The sequence below is a fragment of the Ylistrum balloti genome, unplaced genomic scaffold (genome assembly GCF_031769215.1).
Source record: "Ylistrum balloti isolate Yb309-2 unplaced genomic scaffold, AGI_CSIRO_Ybal_v1 Utg369898, whole genome shotgun sequence".
NCBI lineage: Eukaryota > Metazoa > Mollusca > Bivalvia > Pectinida > Pectinidae > Ylistrum > Ylistrum balloti.
The window spans coordinates 35,972-55,322 of record NW_026782027.1 but is presented as its reverse complement, the minus strand read 5'-3'; the positions used below and the strand labels follow the sequence as shown (position 1 = coordinate 55,322).

General features: G+C 32.4%; 3 protein-coding genes across 3 annotated transcripts; 2 read left to right on the top strand and 1 right to left on the bottom strand.

The window, feature by feature from the left end:
• The first annotated feature begins 2,730 nt into the window (after positions 1 to 2,730).
• On the top strand, positions 2,731 to 4,441 carry LOC132546595 (uncharacterized). The gene is made up of 3 exons (XM_060210319.1): positions 2,731 to 2,824; positions 3,429 to 3,606; positions 4,370 to 4,441. Exons 1-3 carry the CDS (start codon positions 2,731 to 2,733, stop codon positions 4,428 to 4,430), a joined length of 333 nt encoding a protein of 110 aa, XP_060066302.1. The 3' UTR covers positions 4,431 to 4,441.
• A 2,280-nt stretch (positions 4,442 to 6,721) lies between these two features.
• On the top strand, positions 6,722 to 8,496 carry LOC132546599 (uncharacterized). Its single transcript, XM_060210323.1, has 3 exons — positions 6,722 to 6,815; positions 7,461 to 7,638; positions 8,436 to 8,496. Exons 1-3 carry the CDS (start codon positions 6,722 to 6,724, stop codon positions 8,494 to 8,496), a joined length of 333 nt encoding a protein of 110 aa, XP_060066306.1.
• A 4,326-nt stretch (positions 8,497 to 12,822) lies between these two features.
• Positions 12,823 to 18,906, bottom strand: LOC132546608 (uncharacterized). Its single transcript, XM_060210331.1, has 3 exons — positions 18,816 to 18,906; positions 18,012 to 18,189; positions 12,823 to 12,889 (listed from the first exon to the last, which is right to left on the bottom strand). Exons 1-3 carry the CDS (start codon positions 18,904 to 18,906, stop codon positions 12,823 to 12,825), a joined length of 336 nt encoding a protein of 111 aa, XP_060066314.1.
• Between the last annotated feature and the right edge of the window lie 445 nt (positions 18,907 to 19,351).

Below are 19,351 nucleotides of genomic sequence, written 5' to 3'. Positions count from 1 at the left end.
TTAAACCTGTACTTTCAAATTTGAATGAATTATCTAAGAATCATTTTTATATATTAATTGATTTTTTTTTACTTTTTTTTCGGATTTTTGTAAATTATATAATTATTGTAATAAATGAATGCATGTATATTATTAAAACCTTTATTTTCCCATAAATGTAATATTCTCACATGTTTCTTTGCTTTAATCACGAAATTTTTTTTCCATATTTTATTTTATTTTATTTTTATATGAATTACCTAACTTAAACAAAACATTTATATCATGAAAAGCTTATTGTTAGTGATGGAAGCAAAGAGGTAGACGTAGTTTGAAAACAATACAGTTTCTCTCTGTAAAAATTGCTAACACCCAAATCAAAGTAGGTCAACTAACCTTGAAAGGTAACTTATATTTCAGGACTTAGAAAATTCAAGAAATTCACATGCAACCGTGGATTAAAACTCATATCAAATGTAGCTTTAATCCGGGGAGCAATAGTAAAAACAATATTAAATTTCTTAAAAGATGATAAAACAACCGGCATGTATTGTTGATCCAAGGATCGTATGTTCTGTATAACTCAAAAGTGTAACACAGTAGGATTAAACACACGTACTTGTTGGTAATAGCCATGTTTATTACATGTTGAATAATGATAATGTTACATGTACAAAAGAAACATCTCATCAACATACAGAGTTCATATACTCATACTGGTACTTCGCGATGAGTCTCGTATCAGAACTGTCCCTATATAAAAACTGTACTTCTAAGGTATACTCTAAAATACCCACTCCTCATACTGTTCATCATGGTGTAACCGGTCTGTCCATAGGGCTCTCTCTAGGTCTCTGTCCATGGGGCTCTATCCTGGACTTCAGTTTGTTAGACTGCCATTAATTTGCCTAATACTTGTTAACCGGGATAAGTAGATATCAGTGCTGTCCCACTGTAAATACAGTTACGAAATATCTGTGTGCATTCAAAATTACACCCAGTCTACCAGATGTTACATATTCACAAAATTAATCCTACAACCAATCAGTCAAAGATTACTGAATTATGTATCTGATACACAATTATGACATGACGTTTACTCTTCCTGACTACCTGGTCTTATTCTCATCGTACTTTAAATGGAGTCTCCAAGTTATTTTTTTCTTTTGTTCATATTTTGCCCATGTTTTAGGATTATGGTAATATGTTGGTATTTTCTTGATTGTTGTAGGTCATAATCCAATGAAACTTTTAAATCACTATTTAAACATTTCATTTTCAGTATCTTCAAGTATGAAAACTGAGCACTACAAGATGCAGCTTTACTGTTCTTGACATATTTAATAACTGTAATCTTATCGCAAAACATGAAATCCTTGAACTTCATTTCATTGAAAATATCACTATAGCAACGAGTTTAGATATAATTTTAATACACCCTATGCGGGAATAGCAATCTACAAAAATCAAGTATTTCAATAACATTTTCAAAAATGATTTAACTATATCTTAAACTGATACCACATAACTGCATCGCGGTACTCTTTTAACTGATTAGGCAATCGATTCATTGTTGTTTTAATGTTACCTTCTTAATGTAACCAAATATATATACATATCGGTATGCGTAATGTAAAGCGAATATTTCATATTCTCATATTTTTCAGAACTTTTCTTTTCGATTAGTCCTTTCGAGAATATTGTAGACACCCAACAGAGAAAACGTGTCTGCTCATGATAAGAAAAATAAAAAGCAAAATAGATCATGTAACGTGAACAGATGTCATTTCACATGGATGTGTTTTGCAATTAAGATAGCAAAGACACGCATTTATCTCTATATAAACAGCTTACCGCCCATCGATCGTCACAGTCCTCAACTACCGACCACTTTGGTAAGTTCCTTATGCATTGATTATATGGAATATAATGCTATTTCATACCGATATATCTTGTCAAAATGAATTTCTCTGACATTGTCTATCATTATTATTAACATTATTTTCAAAATGTTCAAAATTAAAATTAATTTCTTTAGACAATAGCATTTCCTGTCGACATTTATTTTTTGTGTTTCTCTATTGGTTTCATTCCCATTGGTTTCAAATAATTTGATCGTTATATCAAATTTCGTTCCGTTTTAGAATTCGTTTTTTTTTTTTTTTTTTTGTTTAATGTCAATAAAGATTCTTCTTTTCGAAAAATTGTTTGATAAAAGAAGTACACTTTTTAAATAATGATTTTGTTCCGTACAATAGAAATTCATACCAATTTGTTGTGATTGCTGCATTCCGCAGAGTGCATGATTTACTCTTAGGTATATAGAAGAAATAGTCTGTGCAGCTTCAAATGTTATTTGCAGTTTTTTTTATTGGTTTTAACATTACACAATAATAATCATCTTGCTTTGCTGAAGCTGTTTACGCATTGCTATTCTCATTAACTCTTTTTCATAAATTTCATATTGACACATTTGCCGATATAGTTTATCATCTGTATAATTGATATAACTTTACGACCATTTGTTTGTTGATTTTAAATGTTTACAGATTGGACTACACTGATTCAATGGTCATAGTAACATATGTTTGATGTTCTTACTAAGATTCTAGTTCACACTTTTATTCGTTTCGACAAACACCATTATACGCTGCAAGAAAACTTGATGCATTTTACCATATTCCTTTTTTTATTTACAACACTTTTCTTTTTCCGTCAGTTCGCATTTGTGCTATTAAGCCGAGTATCATCATGAAATTAGCACTTTTACTCGTGGTTGTTCTGCCTTTGGCAATGTCGGCACCCCAAAGAGCTTTATCTGATAACCCATTCTTGAACAGCATCCGTAAGTAAAGTGTTAACATAGTTAATTAGACCTTATTCGATGTGTACACCAAATAGTAGCATTTACATCAATGACACTGTTAACAATACATTACACTCGCGTAAATAAAGTTGTGATAACGTTATAAACAAAACAAACAATGATTGTATCCTAATTGCTTCAAATTCAAAACTTGTATGTTCCTTGCTGGAATGTGATGTTCTAAAAACACTGTATAGCGCTTTCAATTAGCAAGACACAGCTGAAGCCAAAGACTGACGACAACGATCGACAACTTATCCGTGATATTTTCTTTCGTATCGTATGCTTATGAAACACCATGAAAATTGATGAGTAGGTTCTCTTTTGCTGATATAATATGATATTCTTCTGAGCTTAATTTTGGAACATAACAAAGTATTGTTTGATTGACAAAGGTTAGAACCAAAATACCTGGTCTTTTTCTCATTTTATTTTCACTTGTCTCCGAGTAAATCGGTTTTTTTATTCATATCTTGCCCTCTTTTTATCGAACTTGATTTTAAATTAAGATTCTGTTGAAATGTCGTTAGTATTCCTTATAATTTTGTTAAACAAAATGTAATCGTATCCTCATATGTTTCAGTTAACGTTTTCCACGCTGACGAGCTTAAAATCCTGGTCACAGATTTAGTAGACCAGCTCGGTTCCAACGAGAGGGAGACAGAATGTGAGGCGGAATGTAACAAGCTTGTGGACACACAATTCTCTACAGGATCTCTTAACACCATTTCTCACACTGCTTGTCCTCTTGCCTGTCATTCGTAAGTATTCGGGTAGATTTTACAATCACAAAATGTATTTGCTTTCTTCTAAGGGACATTAGAGATCACTATTTCAAAATATTGTTAATTTTCCTTTTTGTCAAATTTTGGCTATGTTAATGAAGCTTGTAGAAATATACATGTCAAGGAGGTTATGATAGGGATTTGTGTTTTCTTCATCAATTATAAGTTCAAATACTTCTTCCGTCCTTAAGAAACAGGGAAATGACATCCTCGAAAATATAACTACAGTGTCATTACACTGATGTGTAATGATCTGATCGCAGTATAGACTCTGTCCTTATAATGTCCAACCAGCAGATGTTTTATCATTGATTTTTAATTACATAAACTCTTATACGTTTGTCTAAGGCTTTAGCTGATCTGTTTCATTAGGAAAAGAGTCATTGAACCCAGCCATAGTTTCTTCTGTTTTAATGAAATTAATTTGCTATATTCATGCATTGGTCGGAAGATCGATGGCTAAAACAGTAAAACAGTTAATCTATCAGTATATATTTTTTTCTCTTTCTTTTCCTTTTAAAATTGTTTGTGGTCATCTTAATCCAAGCATCAAGCCTGGTCGCTATGGAGTCAAAAGCAGCTAACGTTGACTAGTTATATTGCATTTTCCTGAGTAATACATTAGAAAGACATTGAAAGATTAGATCAATGTGTCAACCCAGTGAACAACCGCATATGTTTATGTTGTCAGTTTTAGGCTAAATCATACCTAATAATATGTCCATTATTTCGTTCACAGGCTACAGGAACTCATCCACTTTTTCCATATCCCGACACCTACACCAGCTTCTGCTGCTTAAAAGAAAGGTGCTATAAACCTTAGAAGAATATGAACATTTCGCCATCCTAATAAAAAACCAAATCTTAAATTACTGTATTATTTCATATGTTCAACTACAAGAAAACTTGTAGTTTTTTGTGTGTTTTTTTGGATTTGTTAGTTAGGTGTGCATGTGGGTGAGGGTGTCTCTCTTTGGAATGGTTATCCTCAAGTGAAATAATCTCAATACTTCTTTACATGTTTATTCAAGCCAGTTTACGAGGAGCGTTGCTGAAAGTCTTGATATCTTTACATATTTAAAATTGTGTAACTGCTTTGAAGATTTGATGTAACATAGCTGCAAAGAATGTAAAAATGAGTCTCTAATTGGCAGCTAGTTCATATTGGTAGAGAAAATTTCAATTTTCAAGAAAAGTTTGTTTAAAATGTTTATTTGTTCAAACAAGTAAACGTTTCAAAATACTCGGTGCTCTATAGCAGGTAGCCTTTCTTCGTTGAAGAATACAATAAGCAAGAAAATAAGTGAAAAAAAAATCATCGATGACGCGATGTCTGCATTGATACGATAAATCTTTGGAATGTAAAAGATAGAATACTGCCTATAGTGTTTAAGTGTAAGAAATTTACTCAACTGCTAGAAACATTACAATATATGCCCATTCTCAAGGCGGATATAGCGTTTCTATCAGCCGGACAATTTATTTGTGAACTTCACAATGGGGCAAACCCATTTTTTATAATCTTTAGATAATCATACCTTTGTCAGGTATTGGTATGCTATTGATTCTAACTATTGCGGTTACTGCAGTCAGAGTTTCCTATGCATGAAACTCGGGTTGTCTTACACTGCACGTTATGTTTAAATTCAATCGCATACCTGTAGTTGCACTATTTAGAGTACAAAGACGTTCTAGATTATGACATCTCTTCGATCAGTCTTTATTATTCTAGGTTTTGAAAAAATAGTAATTTAGCATCACTGACGATTCCTTGAAGAGTGAAACAACTGTAACGATATCATACTACTGATACCAAGTACTCTCTGTTTTCCTTTAATTAATTTGGCAATCGGTTCAATGTTGTTCAATTCTGATCTTAATAATATATCACAAAACGTATATCAGGTATGCGTAATGTAAATCGACTATTTCATTATCTCATATATTTATATCAAATGGGTCTGATCATGATAAGAACGGAAAGTAAAATAGATCACGTAATCGTACGACTTTGTGTACAGATGTCTTTTCACATGGGTGTGTTTTGCCATTAAGCCAGTAAAGACACGCATTTATCTCTATATAAATAGCGTACCGCCCATCGATCGTCCAAGTCCTCAACTACCGACCACTTTGGTAAGTTCCTAATGCATTTATTATATGGAATATAATGCTATTTCTTACCGATATATCTTCTCAAAATGAATTTCTCTGACACGATCTATCATTATTAATAAAATTATTATAAAATGTTCAAAATTACAGTTTATTATTTTGGAAAATAGCATTTCCTGACGACATTTATCTCCTGTGTTTCCTTTTTGGTTTCATTCCTTTTGCTTTTTGCATACTTTCATTGTTTAATCAAATTTCGTTCCGTTTTATTTTGTAAGATTTTTTGTTCTTTTTTTCTTTTTTTTCCTTTTTTGTTTTGTTTTAGCGCCTATTAAGCTTTTTTTTCAATTTCTTGTTTTGAAACATCGATTGATAACATTTTAATTCTACTAGAATTTTGATTCCAAAAATACCTTAAAGAAATACACGTTTTAAATAATGATTTTGTTCCATACAATAGAAATTCGTTGGTTTGTATGACATATCAATTCGTTGTGATAACTGAATTCCGCAGAGTGCATGGTTTACTCTTATATATATAGAAGATGTAGTTTGTGCGGCTTCAAATGTTATTTGCAGTTACTGGTTTTAATACTGCACAATAACAAATATCTTGCATTGTTGAAGCTGTTCACGCATTTTATCTTCATCGCAGTTATTTTATTTTTTTGTGTTGAAATGGTTTATCATTGACATATTTGCCGATGAAGTTTATCATCTGTATAATTGGTACAACTTAACTTCCATTTGTTTGTTGATTTTCAATGTTTACAGATTGGACTACACTGATTCAATGGTCATTGTAACATATGTTTGATGTTTTTTACTAAGATTCTCGTTCACACTTTTATTCGTTTCGACAAACACCATTATACGCTGCAAGAAAAATTGGGGTATTTTACAATATTCCTTTTTTATTTACAACACTTTTCTTTTTCCGACAGTTCGCATTTGTGCTATTTAGCCGAGTATCATCATGAAATTAGCACTTTTACTCGTGGTTGTTCTGCCTTTGGCAATGTCGGCACCCCAAAGAGCTTTATCTGATAACCCATTCTTGAACAGCATCCGTAAGTAAAGTGTTAACATAGTTAATTAGACCTTATTCGATGTGTACACCAAATAGTAACATTTACATCAATGACACTGTTAACAATACATCACACTCGCGTAAATAAAGTTGTGATAACGTTATAAACAAAACAAACAATGATTGTATCCTAATTGCTTCAAATTCAAAACTTGTATGTTCCTTGCTGGAATGAGTTTTTTGTGCTAATAACACTGTATAGAGCCTTCAATGATCCAGACACAGCTGAAGCCAATAATTGACGACAATGATCGACAAATTATCCGTGATATTTTTCTTCTGTATCGTATTCTTATGAAACACCATGACAAATTGATGAGAAGGTTCTCTTTTGCTGATATACTATGGTATTCTTCTGAGCTTAATTTTGGAACGTAAAAAGTATTGTTTGATTGACAACGGTTAGAACAGCAAGTGTCGTCGATGAAGTAGAAGACGCTTTCTCTTCCAAAATACCTGGTCTTTTTCTCATTTTATTTTCACTTGTCTCCGAGTAAATCGTTTTTAATCATATCTTACCCTATTTTTATCGAACTTGATTTTTAATTAAGATTCTGTTGAAATGTCGTTGGAATTCCTTATAATTTTATTAAACAAAATGTAATCTTATCCCCATATGTTTCAGTTAACATTTTCCACGCTGACGAGCTCAAACTGCTGGTCACAGATTTAGTACAACAGCTCGGTTCCAACGAGAGGGAGTTAGAATGTGAGAGGGAATGTAACACGCTTGTTGACACACAATTCTCCACTGGATCTGTTAACACCATTTCTCACAATGCTTGTCCTCTTGCCTGTCATTCGTAAGTATTCGGGTAGATTTTACAATCCCAAAATATATTTGCTTTCTTCGAACGGACATTAGAGATCACTATTTCAAAATATTGTTAATTTTCCTTTTTGTCAAATTTTGGCTATGTTAATGAAGCTTGTAGAAATATACATATCAAGGAGGTTATGATAGGGATTTGTGTTATCTTCATCAAATATAAGTTCAAACATTTTTTCCGTCCTTAAAAAAAACAGCGAAATGATATCCTCGAAAATATAACAATACTACAATGTCATTACACTGATGTGTTATGATCTAATCGCAGTATAGACTCTGTCCTTATAATGTTCAACCAGCAGATGTTTTATAATTGATTTGTAATTAGATAATTACTGATACGTTTGTCTAAGGCTTTAGCTGATCTGTTTCATTGGTTAAAGGGTCATTGGACTCAGTCTCAGTCTTTTCTGTGTCACCAGAATTGATTTGCGATGTTCATGCATTGGTCGGAATAACGATAAAACAATAAAACAGTTAATCTATCAGTATCTGTGTTGTTACACAATTAGCAATCTCTTTCTCCATTTCTTAAGCTCTCTTTTCCTTTTAAAGAAATTTTCGGTCATCTTAACCAAGCATCAAGCCTGGTCGCTATGGAGTCAATAACAGCTAACGTTGACTAGGCATATTGCATTTTCCTAGGTAATACAATAGAAAGACATTGAAAGTTTAGATAAACGTATCAACCCATTAGACAACCGCATATGTTTATGTTGTCAGTTTAGGGCTAAATTATGTCTAATAATATGTCCGTTATTTCGTTCACAGGCTACAAGAACTCGTCCACTTTTTCCATATCCCGACATCTCAACCAGCTTCTTCTGCTTAAAATTGGGGTCCTAGAAACCTGAGACGAATATAAAACATTTGTCATCCTAATAAAAACGAAATCCGAAGTTACAGTATTATCTTATGAGTTCAACTACACAAAACATAGTTTTGTATTTTGTGTTTGTTATTTAGGTGTTGATTCACTCAAGTACATGTAGTTGCACTATTCAGAATACAAAGATGTTCTACCATCATCATCAACATCATTTCTTTATTTCCTCCAAAAAATTTAAGAGTAATTACAATGATAATTATGATAAATGTAGGTGAAAGTTAAAGGAAAAAGTGCAAGAATATATGTATATAAATACTGAACAATGAATGTGAATTACAAATCCATCAATAATGGAAATTTCTAGCAGAACACATCAAACATTAGATATGAGATGGCCTTTACTGAAAAGTCATATTGTAGGCCTTTTCAGAAAACATGAGACAATTTTAAAAAAAAAATGTGAACAAATATGAATCATCATATAATGATTGATAAATGCCCCCGCTGGGAGCACCCCACGGAGCCGCTGTCTTGACAGCTCTGTCCGCCTGGTCAAATGATACCTACACATTAACTGGATATTTGACCACAAAACTAGTAAACTAGTATCTCGCAGAAACTTTAATATGGGCTCTTTGCAGGCAAGTAAACAATGGGCGACTGCGTCTTCAAAAGTGCCTTTCCATCTAGCACATCAAAGTTCACACGTAGGAGAGGAGAATCCACATTTTCGCCACAGTTTTACATGTCCTGCAAAAATTTGAATGGCGTTTAGAAAATAACCAAATTACATCAGGAACCATATCAGGATAAAGAATTTTGAATCTATAAAATTCTAACGAACGTAAACGCCAGTCATCAGATTCTTTACAGAGAAGGACATTCTTTACAAGATATTTCCTGCTAAGCTTGGATGGAAATATCCCAGAATTTAGAAAATCAAGTGAGAGATCTCGGAAGTTATATTTGTGTAAAGCATCCCAAATGTTGATGAAACCTTTCTTAGCGTTATTTACTCCCAAGATATTTTTGGTGTAAACGCAACAAAAAGAGTTGCTTTGAAGTACAAGTTGTTTTTATATTACGCAAAGCCTCGAAAAAAACGAAGCTTACATTGCTCTACATAAAGATGTATAGAAGGCAAACCTATCATTCCCAATGCTACATCAGACCTAGTACGAAGTAGGCAATTTTGTATTTATTTTGCACATAAATTGGCTGATTCTAGGCGACGCCAATCAGATTTGGAGAGAGAGTGCCAGAGATCACAACCAAACATACCTCAAGGTAGTACAACAGACAAATACATATGGACTCCAGTCAAGGATTGATACTGGGACCAAATAAATAACAATTCAGTAGAGCGAAACACTGACCTCGCAGTTTGTGGATAACATCGCCGACATCAGGCCGACCTGGTTTAAATTTATTCAAATTAATACTTACGTGTTTAACATTTGTGCTTTCATGAACAACATTGTCACCTAGATACCAAGTACGATACGATTGTGAGCGAACATTACTACTTTCGTTGAGGACAAACAACTGCTGATTTGGAGGCATTATATTAAAATCTCCAATTACAACTATAATTTTAGCAAATATCTATCAGCATATCTTAATTGTGTTTGGTAAGTGAAAGAAGACAGATATCATCTGCTTGCGAAGGTCTCTTGACATTTACATCTGATATAGCTAGCTAGAATACAGAACTAGTAAGATCAGTCAGGAAATCGTTGATATCAACACAGTAGAGCCAAGGGTAGATAATACTGTCCTGACGTGTCCCCTGGATTATCTCGAACACTTTAGACACAAGATTTTGATGCATAACAACACTATACATATCCTTGTGTAAAGACATAATCATACTAATAATTTATCTGTCAAAAGCCAAATGTGATAGTTTAAAAAACAGACCGTCGAGCCAGACACAATCAAAGGGTTTAGACGCGTCTAAAAACAAGTGAACAATTTTCTATCATGTTCAGAAGCGTACGCGATTGTTTCTTGCACAATATATGAAGTCATAGAGATACTAGCTTGTTTTTGAAACCATGCTGTAATGAATTTACATGAAAAAGGTTTATAGACTCTAATCTTATCAAGAGTAGTTTTTTCATACACTTTTAGAATAACGGGTAGGAGAGAAATCGCTCTGTAGCTATTTGGGTTATTCTTGGCTTATTATGACCTATATATAACGTGCAAATCAAGCCATGTTTTAGTGACACAGGTACATAATCAAACCTTCTGAAAGCATTAAATAATATACAAAGACATATATATCCGCCGCTACTTTGATGTGGAAGTCCATATAATAATATGGTTCTCTGATAACTGGCGTTGTTTATGCCGGAACTTACGTTTCGCGTCCTTGTATAAGCAAAAGGAGTGAGAGTTAGGATCACGAGGACGACCTTCGTCCCAAATACATTTCGACCGCCACATATCGCGATGTAACTCTTTCAGCTTTCCTTTCCAATAGGGTTTCAAGAATTTCTTAAACTTCCTCTTTTGGAGAGACGATAGGGATATGTCCTGAATACCTTTAGTCAATAAGTCCGTCTAACTGTCGATGTATGAAACATTGTGTAACTAATGAGGTTGGACTGCGTTATAAGCTGATGAAGGTTATCGCGATAGACTTCAGTACCTGAAAAAGTGCCATCGGAAGGCCACTTGAAAATATTGCGTTCAAGCTGGAGAGATTTTATGGACGATGCGGTTGGAAAAAGAATATCACAGAAGATTGGTCTGTGATCGGAGACGTCCAAGTAAGGTTGGTCATCGATAAAACAGTTTGATATGAGGTCAATTTTGGATGAATCGATTATCACATGATCAATAAGAGATGAAATGCCGTCATCAGAGTGTACATAGGTATATAATGGTCCAGAGCAAATGGAGGAAGTAGTCAGAGCACTCAACTGATATCGGTCTAAACATCGTTGTAGACGGAGACCTCGATACTTTTGAAAGTTTGCGAGGACCACAGAGGCAAGCGTTAAAATATCCCATGATGATGACAGAACCTTGTAGGGAAAACGAGGCACACAAAGAGTTTGATATGAGGTCAATTTTGGATGAATCTATTATCACATGATCAATAAGAGATGAAATGCCATTATCAGAGTGTACATAGGCATATAATGGTCCAGAGCAAATGTAGGAAGTAGTCAGAGCGCTCAACTGATATCGGTCTAAACATCGTTGTAGACGAAGAACTCGATAATTTTGAAAGTTTGTGAGGACCACAGAGTTGAGCGTTAAAATATTCCATGATGATGACAGAACCTTGTAGGGAAAACGAGGCACACAAAGAGAAGAGTCACTGAAGGACGAAACAACTGTGTGATACAATTAAATGCTCTTTACTCTGTCTGATTCTTGGTTCATGTTGAATGTGCTTTTTATTTGTATCTTTGTTTTACTGTTTCTTGGGTCTTCTGGTATTTTTTTCTTTCTGCGAATTTGCAGTAACTTCATACCAGTTCTGCCTGCATTTGCTGTCAGATACAAGTGTTGATTAGGTCCATTAGATTATTGTTTTAAAACAGTATAGCAAAATGAGATCCTCATGTTGTACCGGTCATTATTAAGCACCATTCGAGTTTTCTGCAACCCAGAATATCGACCTTTTGATAGGCCTCATGTGGTCCGGACCTGTCTCCAATCAACCATCTATGGGGTGGATTAGAGAGAATACTTGGGAATCCAACAGACACCTTATGTAACCTTCGCAAATTGGCCATCGAACTTACCAAAAAATGAATTAACATTCCTCCATGGACACACGATATCAGGGATCGGCCTGACAACTACCGTTATTTCCGCTTAATGTTTTGTGTATATTGGGGTACCCTAAGTTCATGTCGGTCTTATTGTGACTCTTACTTTATTAAATCTAAATGTTGAAGATGCGTTTCGTATTCCTCTCGGTGTTTATTACATTCGCATAAAATACATATTTCATGGATGGCTGAATCATAAATTTTGCGAGTACAGAGTTATACTTTAATTACTATATGTGCATTTGGCAACATACATAAAGTTACAATTCCAATGGTTTTCACAATGAAATGAATTCATGATCCTGTTATGATAATTTCTTTACTACTCTAGCATTACTGAGAAATGTTTTTAAAAACTCAAATATATTCGGACATATATGATACAATCATTCTTTGTTTATCAATATTTTTGTTATATCATTTAATGTCGTACAACGCACAAATATAAATGACAAAATGGAAACTTCGTTAACATCATATTATGTTTATTTACTTAATCATTACGTTACGGTTCAGGTTTGCAAAGAAAGTTCCTTTAGAGAACTGGTGAACTTGTTGTCGAAGGTACAGGAATTTTAAAATAGTGGACTAACTCCTGTAAGCTGTAAAACGGTAAAAAAAAATGTCATAAGATAAGAGGTATTGTAAGTCAAAAAGTATAAATTCTTCCTGTTTAGTTACTTTGTATTAATGACTTGAATAACTTGGAGTTCCTAACTTCTTTAAAAGTTACCTTCATTTTCATAATAAATCACGATCATAAGTTATTCATCAATTGTTTCGTTTGAAAACGCTCAAGAGCAAAATGACAGTTACATCTTTTATGAGACAAAAACAGTTTAATGTTGTTTAATGTACAATTGACAATCACCAAAATTTACAGAATTATCACTAAATAGTCAAATATTGATATAAAATTACAATATATATATATATATATATATATATATATATATTTTTTACAAATTTAATTGACAAAATAAACATTAACATTACAACACATGTCCCCACACAGGAGGGCTCTCACTCGTCACACTTGCCATTCACACTGACAATATAAACAAACCATAAACTTTACTACTATCTCCATTCCATTCCTTTTATATCTCCATTCCATTCCTTATATAATTCCTTTTATATAAACTACATTACTCATCACATACATTCGTCTCTCTTTCATCCAAAACTCACACAACCACAAATATGAACAAATACATCTACTCAAACAATAAAAAAGGACATTTTTTTTATAATATACTACTTAATTAGTTCATATAAATTTCTAATTAGTTCATATACACAAATAAACAATACACTCTGCAGCATACACGTTTACATATACACACAATAATTTCTCGATACATACAAATACATCAGACATTAACAAACAAGTTTACACACACACCTAACAATTACCTGATTATGTACTTTAGACAATATCATATATGTTAACATTTCATTTTACCTAAAAATCCTACCAAAAATTATGTATGACATTTCTGTTTTACCAACATGTGCAATTGAAGGACTTGATATTATGGTTCATCTGGGGAAATTTCCAGCTTATATGAGAAAAACTAATTACATAAATTGTTCAGGGGATTCCATTTTTGATTAAATTTAAGCAGTCCCTTATTAGTGTCTGCCACATTTTTTTCAATTAGGTTTATTTTCTTAATACAGTTTTTAACAACACTAAAAGATGGTAGTATTTTTCTAAAACGACAGTAATAAATATGATTCTTTATAATCAATATCAAGTAATTGATAATAGCTGGACCTTGTTTGCAGAAGAGTAAAACATCTTCAATATTTAATTGATTAATTATTAATCCGTTATTACTAAAACTATTCATCCAGTCCTTCAATTCGTTCCATATGTTGTTTACTTTAATACAGTAAAAAAACAAAGGTTCTAGAGTTTCTGGTTCATTTTCACAGAAGGTACACAAATCACTGTCTACCACATTTATTTTGTGAAGAAAACTATTTGTTGTTAAAATTCTATGAATTATTCTAAACTGGAGATTTTGTAAATTTGTATCCATTGTCATTTTGAAACTGTTTAAATAAATACATTTCCAATCAACATATTCACTTAAGTTTTTATTTAATTTTCTATTCCATTTCTCTTCTTTCTCCACAGGATAATGTTTGTTTTCCACTACTAGTGATTTATAGACACATTTAAAATCTCTTTTTTTCTATTAATTGCTGTAAATAGTTTATGTTTTCCAAGGTGACCAGTTCTTGTCTTAATCAATTTAATTTATTCCTTGTTATTTTATTAGTCAGTGAAAAATACTGCAAAAAATTAATGTTCCTACATTTATCTTTCATTACATTGAATGATAAAAATTGTAAATTTTCATCCAATAAATCCTTTACTGTTTTGACCCCGTTTGTCTCATATGATTTAAATTGCTTGAATAAATTTAGAGGAATATAATTTAAAAGGTCACCATTAACAAATGCATTTGGGTCAATGTTATCATCTTTATACTCATTCCATGCTAAAACAACATCTCTCCAAAAGGGATTCTTTATATTATCTGATATTTCTTCTATTTTTTCCTTATCCATGTTCCACATTCTGTCCATTCCATATTTACTGAAGTTGGATTTGGCTAAAGATTGCCAATCTCCTGTCCCTTCATATAACCTTTTAATCCATTTAATTTTTAAATATTTCATAAAACTTTCAATATGTACCATCTTTAATCCTCCTTCTTCATAGTCTAAAATCATTGTATTTCTCTTAATTTGTTCTGGCTTATGTCCCCAAATGAATCTGAAAAACACTGAATTTATTTCACTAATCATCTGTTTGCTAGGATTTGGGAGATAATAGAATAGATGTATGAGTAGAGGAAGGGCTAATGTTTTAATAACAGTAACTTTCCCTAAAAGTGTAAGATTTTTTCTGGCCCACATTCCCAGAAGTTTACGTATTTTGGAAAGTTTTTCTTTATAATTAAACTCAATCATATGTGAAAGGTCCAAGGAAAACCGTATTCCAAGTAACTTGAAATCTTGGGATGACCAGTTGAACTGGTATTCTGGACATATAATCTCATCAGAATACTTTTTATTACCAACCCATATTAATCGACATTTTTCAATGTTTAATTTGAGTCCAGAAACTTCATAGAAAATATTGAAATCAGTTATTGCACTTGATAATGACCTAGGAGAGCCATCTAGAAATAGAAAGGCATCATCAGCATATTGACCTAACATATATTCTTTAACATTTATTTTCACTCCGTTAATGTTTTGATTTTTTTTTTTTTTTAGCTGTATGGCCAAAATTTCTATCCCAATTAAAAATAAGTATGGCGATATCGGGTACCCTTGTCTACAACCACGCTGTATCTCAAAGAATGAAGAAAAATATCCATTGTTAATTATTCTACTTTTTGCATTATAGTATCATAAATGTATCCATTTGAGCAAAGACTGACAAAAGTTAAAAGATTGCAAAGATTTTTGTGTAAATTTCCATTCCAAAGAATCAAAGGTTTTTTCAAAGTCTACCAATAGTAATAAACCAGACATATTTTTTTCCTCTAAATCATGCATTATATCACAGACTAACCTTGTATTTTCACCAATAAATCTGTCTTTCATAAAGCCTTTCTGTGTATCACTGATAATTAATGGTAGTACTTTCTTTATTCTGTTTGCTATTAATGCAGAAGCTATCTTATAATCAGTATTTAATAGAGTCAGAGGTCTCCAATCTTTTATTAATCTTCTATCTTTTGATTCTTTCGGGATACAAGTTATTATTCCTTGACATTGAAAGTCTGATAGTGATCCATTATTATAAGCATAGTTTATTGATTTACATATAAAGTATTTCATATCCTTCCAGAAAAACTTATAAAATTCTGCTGGAAACCCATCTGATCCAGGACTTTTTCTATTACTCATATCTTGAAGAACTTTACTACATTCATTAACTGTAATAAGACCTTCACAACTTTCTTTTTCTATCTGACTTATCATTTTTCCATGGTTAAATAGTGGAGACTCATTATCACAATATTTTTGTGTTGTATAAAGTGTTTTATAAAATTGTCTTTCTTCCTCTAATATTTCTGTTATGTTTGCTAAATGTTCACCCTTTTCGTTGATGAGCTCATTAATCGTTTTATTAACAAAATTTTGCTTTTCAAGACCACAAAAGAAATCTGAGCATTTTTCACCCTTTTCGTACCATGTAACCTTTGACCTAAGCATAATTCCTTCAATTTTCTTTTCTCTTTCCTCTGATAATAGTTTATTTTCTTCCTCTAATTGTTCATATACTTCATTGGAAGGCTGACTAATCATTAACTTTTCTAATTTCTTTATATTTTCTGTAATAATGTTTTCCCTTCTTTTTCTTTCTTTTGCTGCTTTAATAGAGTATTCAATTGTTAGGCTTCTAATTTTCATTTTAATTATTTCAAACATCATTTGATCATTTATTCGTAGTTCAACATTTTCTAATGTTTCTGAGTCCCCAGAAATCCTATATTCATTAAAAGTGTCTTTTATACATTGATTTACCAGATTAACCCAAGTTTTATCTTTTAATAAAGCAGTGTTAAATTTCCAATACCCTCTACCCCTGTTACTTTCTTCTTTCATACAAGTCATAGATTTACATGAATGATCCGTCTGATAGCCTGGTGATATTTTGGCATCTGTAACTGTACTAAAAACATCTTGTGAGATAATAAAATAGTCTAAACGACTTTGTTTGATTGGGTTTTTTTCTGCGCCATGTGAATTTTCGTTTTTCATCATTGAGAACTCTCCAAATATCAATGAAGTCTAAATCTTCCATATTTCTTATGATACATTCTCTAGAAAATCTATGATTATCTTGAATAATATTGTCAGTATCCTGTTTTTTGTCTTGTGTTACATTCCAATCCCCTCCTATTACAATTTTTGTGTTTGAGATTAACCTGACTTTTCTAAAGATTTTTTCAAAGAAATCAGGAACATCATTATTAGGTCCATATAAGTTTACTAAAGTGATTCTAGCTCCGTTAATTGTAACATCTAATATAATGTATCTACCGTTTGAATCTAACTCTCTACTATGTATATTAGTTTCAACTTTGTTTCCAAAAAATATCGCAACCCCTGCACTTGATGTACTACAGTGACTAAGTATTCCTTTTCCTCCCCACTCATCTTCCCATTTAGTTTCAATTTCTACACAGCTATGTGTTTCCTGTAGGAATACAACAGTATCATTTTTCTTTTTAATCCAATAAAATAAGTCTATTCTCTTTTTTTATCTGAATGGAGTCCCCTGACATTTAGAGACATTATTTGTAAATCATCCATACCTTAGTTACTAACAGCTTAATTGATTAGCCTCTTGGAATAATTCCCTGAAGAAACTTAGTCCAAATAATTTTTTTCTGTGCCCATATTGGCATGTAAACTGAATATTTGGTGATAATGCAGGTATACACATATTACATAAAAACAACATTGAACATATAACCTGTATAAATACACAAATCAATTCCAATATACAATATAAGATCAGAAAGGGTATCCACTACTCCAGCGGTGAACTGTCTTTAAGTGTGTTACAATTAGGTCATTGATATCAAGTTTACAAAGGGAAAACCAGATAACTTTTGGTATCCTTGATGTTCCTTAGAAGAAAGCAAATTTACGTTTTGAGATTGTAAAATCTTACTGAATACTAACGAATGACATGCAACAGGACAAGCGCTGTGAGAAATGGAGTCGATAGATCCAGTAGAGAATTGTGTGTTAAAAAGCGTGTTACATTCCGTCTCACATTCTGCCTCCCTCTCGTCAGAACCGAGCTGTTTTACTAAATCTGTGACCAGGAGTTTTAGCTCGTTGACTTTGAAAATGTTCACTAGAAGATAGGACAAAATGTATGGTGATTATTGCACATATATATGCATGTCCTTCAGAAAGAAATGACTTTGTTTTAACATAAGGCCAGTTGTATGTCATCCAAACCAACAACGGTAGTGTTTCTCTCAAGAACAAAAGCTATGGCACACACAACGCTCCCCTCAATGATATCATAGTTTATCAGAATATCTAGAAATTTAAATATTGAAGCATTGATACCATATAGTGTAATAGCAAGAGGAGTGAAATATTGCACACTCCAGTCCGTTTCCCGGCTTCCTGAGAAACACAAAAACAGTATTTTAGCGATAGGATTGCGCTGATGCATTTAAAAGTAATACATTTAAATCCAATTCCTTTATAACGATTTGTCCTCTATTTATTTTTTAGTTTCTTGTAACAATTGTTAATCAATACTTTTCGACCGAATTTCTTCTCGATAGAGCAAGTGTTATGAAGTTTATTTCATTATTGTGATTGAAAATTGGAAATACAATAATACATATGGTATAGTTTCTCCATTAAGAGGACAAATCATAAAGGCTAACGCAAAAAGAGTCAAGAAAGAACTGGAGAGACAAGAAAAAAAACCCATTAATATAAAGTATATAATCATGAACTTACAAGTACTGTTCAGAAATGGGTTTAATGCCTTTTTCTGTGGAGATGACATTGCCAGAGGAAGGAAAACCGCGAGAAAAAGAGCCAACTTCATGATGAATCGTTGATTGGAGATTATTGAGCTATGAGAAAAAAGTAAAAGCGTTTCAAAATTGTGGCAAAAGAAGGACTTTAAAAGTATAACTGTTAACAAAGCGAAAATTTATTGCATTCCAGTATTGACTATGCACATATTGTAATACAAGGGCAGATACTCAAATGTGATTAATAGCCCTAAAACATTTATGTACCTTCCGGAAATGATATTAGGTAAAACATTAACTTTCCCTATTAGGCAGACTTATTTCGATGCGGAAAATACTTTCCTCACTACTGGACAATCACATGAGGTCACAAAGAAATATGAAAAATTCACGACTTTTCGATGTTACTTGGTTCATCTTGTTATTTCTACTTGTAAAGGATTGTATAATTATTGCATCCACGTTTACAAAAACAGTTCTTGGCCAATAGGTTTCCCGAACCTCTTAATAAAACCA